Genomic DNA, 12354 nt, shown 5'->3' with positions numbered 1-12354 from the left:
TGAAAATTAAATCTCTACTTTTAAAACGTGTTAAATTATAAACTCAAAGCAGACATGTTTCATAAACTGGCACTTCTCTAAAGATCATCAAAAATGTCACTTTCTCTGCAAGGTTAATGTGGTAAAAATGATAAAATGAATTGAAAAACTAGAACATTAAATAAGACTAATATGGAAGAGGTCAAACTGGATAAAGTACTTCTTTTGATAGGAAAAGTAGATTCAAAAGAAGCTAAATAGTAAAAGTATCACACTGAAAATTCTGAATTCAATGGTAATATAGATAAGTGATTTTTCTCTAAGTTAAAATAAATTTTGCCCTTTCTAAAGCTGTATTAAATACAAATCAAGTGTTAAACTCCTAAAATACAATAAAAAACAAATGCTTTGACATGATAATTTGCCTTTATTCTTAGAAAGTGTTTAAATTGCTTATCTAGGATAGCACAGGAAAATAAAGATACAATATTTACATCAGTTGCATCCCAGTTTTCAGATGGAAAGAGAAATAAGTATTTACATACCTAATATTGTTTTTAAGAACTTTCAAGCAACTGAAGCATTTAAAGGTTGTGTAAGTCTTCTGTTCATCATCAACAGCTCCTTCATGTCTTCCATAGTAAAAGTCACTAACTAACATGATCAATTTTCCTTTCTCTGCACCAGTCTTTTTATTTTCAGCAATTGCAAGTTCTGCTTTAATCATTTCCAAAAATTTGTTTACCATGTCTGGACAACAACGCTGAAAGAGAAAAAAATATATGTAAGTTTTACTTAATCTCTTTAAAAAATTAGATAGAAAAAAATGATTCTGTGTTTATAACTAGGGCCAGCTTATGTAAAACTATGCTTGGCAATATATCTGGAGAGAGTCACCAAAATGTTGGCTTCTTTCTTTATAGAGTCTAAAAAAATTCAAACAATAAACACCTCTTACCTTAATAAAGAAATAACTTCAAAAACAAATTAAAAACCTGAGGCCAGGGATGGCTAAATATCTAACACCATTTTCCTTGTAATTCCAATTTTCAGATGTAAATATTTTTTTTAAAGATTTTTTTTTTTAATTTTTTTGACAGAGAGCGAGACAGCGAGAGAGGGAACACAAGCAGGGGGAGTGGGAGAGGGCGAAGCAGGCTTCCCGCCGAGCAGGGAGCCTGACGCAGGGCTCGATCCCAGGACCCTGGGACCATGACCTGAGCCGAAGGCAGACGCTTAACGACTGCGCCACCCAGGCACCCCTCAGACGTAAATATTTAATAATAATTTGATCCCTGGCCAAAAATCGTGCATATCTGTCAAGATATAGCTTAAAATAAGGAAAGGTAGTTTTATTTTATTTTTTCTTAAAGATTTTATTTATTTGACAGAGAGGGAGAAAGCACAAGTGGGGGGAGCTACAAGCAGAGGGAGAGGGAGAAGCAGGCTTCCCACTGAGCAAGGAGCCCAATGCGGAGCTCGATCCCAGGACCCTAGGATCATGACCTGAGTCGAAAGGAGACGCTTAATCGACTTAGCCACCCAAGTGCCCTGGAAAGGTAGTTTTATATGCCATTCTGCACATGCTAAATTATCAAATAATATAGCAGTATTTTGGTAAAGCCTGGTTGGAACTAGACGCTGAGCACAGGTAACCTGCCATTCCCCAGATTCAAGGTACTGGAAAACGTATGGGACACAAAAAAAGAAGCATTAGTTATAATTTAAAAACCTCAACACATTCTATCTAGAATGCTGAGATATGTTAAGGGGAAATCAACCTCATGAATAAAATTAAGACCTCATATAAACTGACCCTAATAGGGAATACTTTTTCTTTTTTAAAGATTTTATTTATTTATTTGACAGACACAGACACAGCAAGAGAGGGAACACAAGCAGGGGGAGTGGGAGAGGGAGAAGCAGGTTTCCCGCTGAGCAGGGAGCCTGATGCGGGGCTCGACCCTGGGAACCCCAGGATCATGACCTGAGCCGAAGGCAGACGCTTAACGACTGAGCCACCCGGCGCCCCTGGGATACTTTCATACATAAACTTTTAATTTTCAATGAGATAAAACTAGTTCATTTATTATATACAATTTTCAGTTGTGGAATTTCACTAGAAGAATTCTTTAAGAATAACTAGGGAGCAAAAATACAAACTTTTCTAAAAACCCAAACTACATACTCGCAAAGCAACCACAAAGGGAAAAACTTAGAAAAATAAAGAACAAAAAATTGTGACAGAATCAAGACCAATCAAACCTATCAGATCAATTAAATCCATCCTATCAATGAGTACAGATGGGTGGGTTTAACTCAGCTACCGAAAAAAGAAATTTCACATAGGATCACAAAAGAAAAAATGACTCTGTGAAAATTAAGAAATATACCAAAAACAAAGTGATTGGAAGGCTTGAGGGGCGCCTGGGTGGCTCAGTCGTTAAGCGTCTGCCTTCGGCTCAGGTCATGATCCCAGGATCCTGGGATCGAGCCCCACATCGGGCTCCCTCTCCACGGGAAGCCTGCTTCTCCCTCTCCCACTCCCCCTGCTTGTGTTCCCTCTCTCGCCGTGTCTCTTTCTGTCAAATAAATAAATAAAATCTTTAAAAAAATAAAAAGATAAACAAAGAATATAACAGGCAAATGGTAATAATGAGAAAACAAGGGTTGTGAAATTGATGTCAAACAAAATAGAATCCAGGCCAAAAAGGGAACACTTAATAAAAATGCTAAAGGATACATTCACAATGAAGTTAAAAGAGATAGATCCATCTATATCCTAAATAGTAACAGCCATAAAACAGAATTGTAAGATATCAAAGAAAATAGTGGTAATTTGAGACTTTGAGACCTACTCAAAAAATGACAGAGCAAATAGATGAATATAAATGAAGACACAGGAACCTCAATAACATATTAGTATGTTAGATCTGACTGATAACTATCAAATTCCATACTCCAAAAACAAATTAACACCCCTTCTTTTCAAGTTTCTATGTAACATTCAAGAAAACAGCACATACAAATTTCAAAATGGGGAGAAAAGGAACCTGCGCATTGCCAGCAAAGAGACTGAGGTTTGAATCTCAGCTATGCCAATTAATTGGCTATAAAACAATGAGAAAAAGATCTGGCCTAAAGAATTTTCTAAGGATTAAATGAAATAATACTTTAAAGCTTAGTATGCTGTCTTAGATCAATAGGATGTTTGACTTATACTCCCAAAATTCTTCCTTTGGAAGAAAAGATTACCTTTGTGGTATACCAATCTCCTTACCTATAATAACAGCAAAAGATCATTCACAAATAATCTAAAATTCACATTTTTTTCAAAATGGAAATCCTTACTGTAATATTATATAAATTTAACTGATATATAAAAATGCATAAGCGGAATGCCTGGGTGGCTCAGTCGGTTGGGCATCTGCCTTTGGTTCAGGTCATGGTCCCAGGGTCCTGGGATTGAGTCCCACATCGGGCTGCTTGCTCAGTGGGGAGCCTGCTTCTCCCTTTCCCTCTGCTGCTCCCCTGCTTGTGCTCTCTCTCTCTCTCAGAGACAAATAGATACAAAATCTTTAAAAAAAAAAATGCATAAGCTAAAATGTGAAAGTCTCACTTATTTTTTTAATGACTAACAATGCTGTAAGAAATAAAAGCTACATTTTAGAGAATGCTTGCCACTTCCTTCAGGTGCAGAAATATATATAATGTGCTATGATTTGTGTATAAAATAGAGGGAAAATAAGAACATTCATGTGTGCCTGTACATTCAGAAATTAAAGTCAAAGAAGACATAAAACAAATTAATAAAAAATGATTTCTTTTGCAAGTCCTATTGGGAACTAAGCAAATAGATGAAGTGGGATTTTTCACTGTATACCTTCTTTTTTATTTAAAATTTTTACTTTATTTTTTAAATTTTATTTTGTTATGTTAATCACCATATATTACATCATTAGTTTTTGATGTAGTGTTCCATGATTCATTGTTTGCGTATAACACCCAGTTATACGTGCCCTCTTTAATACCCATCACCAGGCTAGCCCATCCCCCCACCCCCCTCCCCTCTAGAACCCTCAGTTTGTTTCTCAGAGTCCATAGTCTCTCATGGTTTGTCTCCCCCTCTGATTTCCCGCCTTCATTTTTCCCTTCCTACTATCGTCTCTTTTTTTTTTTTTTAAGATATAATGTATTATTTGTTTCAGAGGTACGGGTCTGTGATTCATCAGTCTTACACAATTCACAGCGCTCACCATAGCACATACCCTCCCCAGTGTCCATCACCCAACCACCCCAACCCTCCCACCCCCCACCACTCCAGCAACCCTCAGTTTGTTTCCTGAGATTAAGAATTCCTCATATCAGTGAGATCATGATACACGTCTTTCTCTGATTGACTTATTTCGCTTAGCATAATACCCTCTAGTTCCATCCACGTCGTTGCAAATGGCAAGATTTCGGTTTTTTTGATGGCTGCAAAATATTCCATTGTATATATGTATATACCACATCTTCTTTATCCATTCATCTGTCGATGGACACCTTGGCTCTTTGCATAGTTTGGCTATTGTGGACATTGCTGCTATAAACATTGGGGTGCGTGCAATTGCTGAGTCATATGGTAGCTCTATTTTCAACTTTTTGAGGAACCTTCATACTGTTTTCCAGAGTGGCTCCCCCCAACAGTGTAGGAGGGTTCCCCTTTCTCCACATCCTCGCCAACATCTGTCGTTTCCTGACTTGTTAATTTTAGCCATTCTGACTGATGTGAGGTGGTATCTCATTGAGGTTTTGATCTGGATTTCCCTGATGCCAAGCGATGTTGAGCACTTTTTCATGTGTCTGTTGGCCATTTGGATGTCTTCTTTGGAAAAATGTTCATGTCTTCTGCCCATTTCTTGATTGGATTATTTGTTCTCTGGGTGTTGAGTTTGATACGTTCTTTACAGATTTTGCATACTAGCCCTTTATCTAATATAGTTAACATACAGTGTTATATTAATTTCAGGTGTACAATATAGTGATTCAACACTTCCACACAACACCTGGTACTCATCAAAACAAGTGCACTCTTTTTTTTTTTTAAAGATTTTATTTATTTATTTGAGAGAGAGAATGAGAGAGAGAGAGCACATGAGAGGGGGGAGGGTCAGAGGGAGAAGCAGACTCCTTGCTGAGCAGGGAGCCCGATGCTGGACTTGATCCTGGGACTCCAGGATCATGACCTGAGCCGAAGGCAGTCGCTTAACCAACTGAGCCACCCAGGCGCCCAAAACAAGTGCACTCCTTAATCACCTATTTCACCCATTTCCTCCCCCTCTGGTAACCATCAGTTTGTTCTCTAGAGTTAGGAGTCTGTTTCTTGGTTTGTCTCTCTCTTTCTCTTTTTCCCTTTGCTCGTTTGTTTTGTTTCTTAAATTCCACATATAAGTGAAATCATATTGTATTTGTCTTTCTCTGATTCACTTCGCTTGGCATTATACTCTTTAGCTCCATCCATGTCATTGTAAATGGCAAGATTTCAATTTTTATGGCTGAATCATATTCCATTGTGTATATAAACCATCTCTTCTTTATCCATTCATCAATTGATGGACACCTGGGCTGCTTCCATATCTTGGCTATTGTAAATAATGCTGCTGTGAATATAGGGGTGCAGGTATCTCTCTGAATTAGTGTTTCTGTATTCTCTGGGTAAATACCCAGTAGTGTGATTGCTGGGTGGTAGGGTAGTTCTATTTTTAACATTTTGAGGAATCTCCATACTGTTTTCTGCATCAGTTCACATTCCCACCAACAGTGCATGAGGGTTCCTTTTCCACACATCCTTGCCAACACCTGTTGTTTCTTGTGTTGTTGATTTTAGCCATTCTGACAGGTGTGAGGTGATATCTTACTGTAGTTTTAATTTGCATTTCCCTGATGGTAAAGGATGATGAACACCTACCTTCTTATACTTTTTGAATCACGTGACTTTATTACCCTTCCCGCAAATTAAATAAAGATAACTAAACTACTCAGCCTTTTCTTTTCTCTTTCCATCTATGATGCAAAACATAAAACATCAAGTATCTCTATACAATATTACATAGATTGGAAGATTGAAAACACTGGCAGAAGTTAATTTTTATTTTTATTTTTTATTTTTTTTTAAAGATTTTTATTTATTTATTTAACAGAGAGAGAGAGAGAGAGAGAGCAAGCAGGTAGAGCGGTAGACAGAGGGAGAGGGAGAAGCAGGCTCTCCGCCGAGCAGGGAGCCCGATGCGGGGCTCGATCCCAGACCCTGGGATCATGACCTGAGCCGAAGGCAGCCACTTAACCGACTGAGCCACCCAGGCGCCCCAGAAGTTAATTTTTATATAAAACCAAAACCCAAAGTCCAGTTCACAGGAATCACATTCAGGGAGGTAGAAATAGTGATAGATCAAATACAGTTTTGTCCAAGAATAAAGAAATTATGTTTGGAATTTTACACTTCTTTTCTTTCTACATTTTTTGTAAAATGCTGAATTGCAATGAAAAAATTGCCGATCTTTGAAATAGCAAGCAATAACTTTTTCTAAGTTGCTTCTCTGCTTTGCAGTCTTCTCACCCCCTCTTTCCTGAATATAATCTACATTGCGTTTTTTCCTGCCTCCTTTCTCCCTTCTTGCCATTTATACTGGGCATGCAAGAAGAATACAGATTATCTTTCCACAGATACACAGAACACTGCAATATCTACTAAAATATCTTAAGTGGAATAATACCTAGACCTCATACTTCATTAGTACTTCAAAAATTACCTAAAACCTAATTTTAAGAGCTTCCTACACCAACATAAAGGTAGAATTTATAACAACTATACAAACTATATTCTGGATTGAGTTAACACTATGATTTCTTGAGAAATGCTCCACCATTATGAGTTTATGTCTGAGTGCTGAACATTAAAATGCAAGACTGAGATTTTGAGTAATGTGACATTCATATGTCACCAGACAAAAAAATCATGTTAAAAAAAGGAGTTTTTAAGTTACAGGAAAGATTAAGCACAAAACAAAATGTCTGCTTTACAAGAGCTTTGGAGAATAGCATGATCTAGTCAATAAAATATTCTGATTAATACATTATTGTCATTAAAAGTTAAAATACAACATGCATAGAGATTTTTTTTTTTTAAGTAGGCTCCACGCCTAGCGTGGAGCCCAATGCAGGGCTCGAATGCACCACTGTGAGATCAAGACCTGAGCAGAGATCAAGAGTCAGACACTTAACTGACTGACCCACCCAGGTGCCCTACAATATGCATAGAGATTCAAGTGTCACGTGTGAGTGCCATCCACCTGGGGACCCTACCCGACAAGGGCTGCAGCCCCTGCATGACTCGGTGGCTGTGGTACGTGGGACTCACCTAGCTGGGAACCGTTTGGGATCGAATAAAGAAATGCGATTAGAGGCCACCCCAGAGAGGGAGCGGATTCCCCCACCCCTGAACCATTTTTGCTGGTTGCGGCAAAGGATTTTCCAAATGAGATTTGCCACAGACATCTGCTCTACAAGTGGCAAAATGTCAGAAATGAAGAGAAAGAAATGTTAAGATCCGAGAAATAAATGACTCACCTGGGAAAGCTCTAATACCCGCAAACACTCAGGGCTGTCACTAAGAGAAACATCGGACTTTCTGCAAAGTCTTCTAGATATAATACTTTAAAGAGGTCGGAGGTAGGTCTATTTCTTCCATTTCTTAAAGTACTACATACTGTGTTTAATGCATTCTTCAAGCCTCAGAGAGATCAATGACAGTCACATCTCTTAGACAAAGCAACAACTAAAGCTTTGATCTAGCATTATTAGTTTTAAAGCAACTCCCACATATTGTCACTTTCACCTTACTTCAGCATCCAGCTCCAGAAAACAGATATTTTTACCAATAATTTTATGGTTGATAAAGCCATTATCACATCTAATAAAATTATCAAGGATTACTTCGTATCCTCTAATATCCCCTCCAAAATACAATATGCATATACGATAGTACATATAAGCTTAATTTTTAAGATTTCATGATTGGGAAAGATTTTAAAATCTTGTATAAAGATAATCACTATGGGGTGCCTGGGTGGCTCAGTCAGTTAAGCAGCTGCCTTCGGCTCAGGTCATGATCCCAGGGTCCTGGGATCAAGCCCCACATTGGGCCCCCTGCGCTGCGGGAAGCCTGCTTCTCCCTCTCCCACTCCCCCCTGCTTGTGTTCCCTCTCTCGCTGTGTCTCTCTCTGTCAAATAAATAAATAAAATCTTTTTTTAAATTTTATTTTATTATGTTATGTTAGTCACCATACATTACATCATTAGTTTTTGATGTAGTGTTCCATGATTATTTGCATATAACACCCAGTGCTCCATTGAATACATGCCCTTCTTAAATAAAATCTAAAAAAAAAAGTCATCACAAATATCAATTTTTACTTAAGTTATATAGAAATACCAATGAGAAGATTTCTTATCTAAATACCTGGACAAACGAGCATTTACTATATATCAATCCTTAATGTTTTCAGAGATTTGTCAATATTTTTAAAAACCAAATTTTGGAAAAAGTTTTACCTTCATGTGATATTTCAAAGGATCCAGAAGATTAAACTTTACATTGCACTTTGGACAAGATCTTAGAAAAGGTGTTCCAGTTTTATAGTAAGCTGATGAGGTATTTGTACCTAAAATAGATTAAGAACTTTTACGACTCAAATTCTTTTTTATAAACATTAAACAACCAGTAAAAAAAAAGTTTAAAAATTCATCAGAATTTCTAAAATTTATGTATAAATAATACAATTTCTATTTTGTATGCTAGATTCATATTTACCTTTTGATATCATAACATGGGAAGATGTCACTGGAGGAGAGTTAGTTAGAGACAGTGAAGCACAAGGACTTATTTCAGAAACACTTTCGCTGGTCTTTGGCTTTTTTGGAGTAACACTGTTTACTTTAGAAGCAGAAGAACGTTTTAATATAGGCAGAGTTTGATCTATACCTACAATGATTTAAATAGTGGGAAAAATATTTGTAAATATGTACAGAACACTGCTTACAAATGCTACTAAAATGGCTTTATATTTGAATTTAAGTAAAAACACTTTGAAGCTAAATTAAAGATAACATAATTGAATTATATCATACAAATGACAAAGAATGATCAAAATTTATATGATCAAAAAAAGAAAAAATTTATATGATCAATAGGTAAAAAGAAATTGTACAGCTATTATGAACTACACGTATTTGAACAATTCATGAAATAAACTTTTTATACAAGAAAATTCTAAAAATACTTTCAAATAAAGAAATATATAAATAGGTATAAAAGAGGTCAGACCAAAAGAATCCGAAGCAAAAAAATTAAAGCACAGAGAATGTTCTAAGCTCAGTTCCCAAAAATGAATTTATCTTTAGATGCTTAAATACATTTGGGCTTGGAAACAAAAACCACCTTTATTCTAAAAATTTAGAAAAACCCTTTAAGATACTTAAAAAAAAACTTAAGATGTCTAATGGAAAACTCAAGTTGGTTCTTTTTCCACTTATTAACAATCTGATGGGTTTAAATTATCTGTTTATTCCCTATGAACAAAGTACAAACAACTAATCTTGAATAATACCTTGCTCATTCATATGAAAAGTCTTAAGAAGTTAGTATAATGGTCTTCAAATGATACTCCCCTGAGGCTAATGATTTTGCTTTAGGGAATACAGTAAGCATGTCAGATAGAAAAACTCTTTTACCTTTCTTAAAAAATTAGATTTTTACATAAAATTTTGTTTGAGGAGATTTCATCACTAAAGATAGTTCTGAGCTTGAAAAACATCACCTTAAAGGTTTAGGGATGGTGTAATTCAGGGCATTTGCAAGAAAAGTGGGGCTATTTAGGCTATAACCAGACACAGCAAAAGTCCGTTTGAAAATAACACACAATTGTACTTTGTGATAAAGATTCTAAAACTGCACATCGTATTTTAATGCTCCCAACTGTACACTAATAGGCGAAGCAGTAGAATAGAGAAATACAAGGAAAAGGAGAGCATCGCGTTAGTGGGCTCCCTGTCAGATCTGTCTTTCATTCTCTGAGATAACAGAAATGATTTTTTTTTTTTCCATCTTCAAGCACATAGTTACTGACAGCCATACTGCAGGCACTTGGGACTGATTTCTGTGTAATCACTAACATTTTTCTCAGATGCTTAGGTTACTTGAACAACCAATGAGTGCTGGTATTTTGGCAACTAGTTCTCTAGCAGGCTGTGTAGTAAAAATAGACTGTTTTGTATATAATTTTTTTAAGCATGAGTAAATCTCCAAGTTAAATAAAATCACTCTGAGCTCAATAGTTTTGAATTCTAACCGTTTAACTTGTTTATTTCTATAGCCCCTGGCTTGTGCTGTTCACTATCTTCAACAGTGCCAATAAAAATCCTATTCTCATTCTTCAAAATCAAGTTCAAATCCAACCTTCTCCAAGAACCTTCTATGATCATCCTTGACAGGAGTCCATTAATCATGCTTCTGAACACATAATACGTATTATCGTTCATAATTATCATTCTAAGAACTGTTTACTGTCAAGTCCTTTAAAGGTTTAAAGCATTTTTCATTTCTCACTTATCTCATTTGAACCTCAAAAAAGGCCTGAGATAAGTAGAGCAAGAATTAAAATTATATCTCCAAATGGTGACTTCAGGTCTGGAGAATGAATGTATTATCTGAGAAAGATAAAAGTATATATTTCAATAAAATGAGAAAATTGAAGTGTAAAGAGGTGACTCGATAAAGGCCACAAAAATCTTTAGGATACAGGCTCAAATCTACACCTTCCTAACTGACTATAACCCTATTTCCCATCAAGGCAAAGTTCCACTCTCTGCAATACAACAACTTAGAGAGAGAGTAGGCATCACTGTTTTACCCCCTAGAATCTTCAAGAATTCAGACTTTTCTATGAATAAAGACCATGTGCATTATAAAATCAGATTTCAGACAACTATTTTACCTCCTCATTTATTTTGGTTCTTGGCTATTTTACTAACTAGATAAGTGACACCTAGATAGGTGAATAACAAGCCATGTGTTATCAAAATGGGAAAAGTATTTTTGGCAAACATATTACTATAATTTTTTTTCTATTTTGGTTTGGTAAATGTATATGAATTTGTTAGTAAACAATTTAAACATTAAAAGCTTATGTACCTCTGTCCAATTATTGAAATATAACAAATTTACTAATATACAAACAGCAATTGCTTTGATTATGGGGAATTTTTCAATTAAATAAAATTCTTTCATGGCATACTAATTTATTTCAAGTTAATGAAGAACTTTGTTATTGTACACAAAGAACTGTAATTCTTCAATTAAAAATTTACATTATTCCTTTAATGGATATTTACTAAGTACTATGCACAAATTACTATTTTTGTAATACTTCCTTTTTATAATGATACTCTGTAATCATATTTAACTATCATATCAACATCATTTATTTGGAAAGAAAGACACCAGTCTATTAAAAAAATCAACTATAGCCATGTACTTTTTCTCATACTAATGGCCTTCCAAATGATTAATACTTTTTTTTTAAAAAAATGATAGTATTAGGTCATTAGGAGACTTCCTGGACTCACAGAATTTATATTAAGATTTTTCAGCCCATGGCTGGCTCTAAGTGAGAATGAGCTCAAAAAATACATGTTAGCTAACTTAATAGAAAGAGATACAATATTCTATTATTAAATAAGAAATCACACAAGAAAGGCATTCAGGGATTATTAGCTTCTATTTTATGGTATATGAAAAACTTAACATGAAGGTATGGGTTTCAAAATAAAAATTCATTCCACATCTATATTCATCAAGTTTCTTTTTATTATACTCAAAAAAAGTGCTAAGCCAAACCTTCTATATAAATTGTTGATCCCTCTTGGGACAGTGGAATTGTATCCTGGGTCAAGTCAAATAGTAAGTCTGAAGAATCATCCGATTCAACTTGTAATGAATTCTTTGTAAAATCCTGTAAAAAGTTATAATTATTTTGTTTCATAAACTTTTATAAAGGTAAATTTAATGGTATGACAATACTATAAAGATAACACCTTAATAATTTAATTACTAATAAGCTATAAAACACTAAGGTAATTATTATTCTGTCAAAGTTAGCATTTAGTGGGTAAGGGTTATATGGGAACTCTCTGGATTACTTCTGCAGTTTTTCTATAAATCTAAAATTAGTTTGAAATTGGGCGCCTGGGTGGCTCAGTTGGTTAAGCGACTGCCTTTGGCTGAGGTCATGATCCTGGAGTCCCTGGATCGAGTCCCGCATCGGGCTCCCTGCTCGG

The 12354-nt window shown here is 35.5% G+C and overlaps 1 protein-coding gene across 3 annotated transcripts in view; it reads right to left on the bottom strand.

The window, feature by feature from the left end:
- Positions 1-12354, bottom strand: part of ZNF280C (zinc finger protein 280C) — a 61744-nt gene that overhangs the window by 27554 nt on the left and 21836 nt on the right. For all 3 annotated transcript variants that reach the window (XM_032428306.1, XM_032428308.1, XM_032428307.1), the window contains 4 exons: positions 11915-12029; positions 8831-9001; positions 8572-8681; positions 525-742 (listed from right to left, as the gene is read on the bottom strand). In XM_032428306.1, coding sequence (XP_032284197.1) covers positions 525-742; positions 8572-8681; positions 8831-9001; positions 11915-12029 — 614 coding nt within the window. The remainder of the gene's footprint in view (positions 1-524; positions 743-8571; positions 8682-8830; positions 9002-11914; positions 12030-12354) is intronic.

The sequence above is a fragment of the Phoca vitulina genome, unplaced genomic scaffold, assembly GCF_004348235.1.
Source record: "Phoca vitulina isolate PV1807 unplaced genomic scaffold, GSC_HSeal_1.0 scaffold39, whole genome shotgun sequence".
In the NCBI taxonomy this organism is placed as follows: Eukaryota; Metazoa; Chordata; class Mammalia; order Carnivora; family Phocidae; genus Phoca; species Phoca vitulina.
The sequence above is the reverse complement of the archived record's forward strand: the minus strand, read 5'-3'. Positions and strand labels throughout refer to the sequence as shown.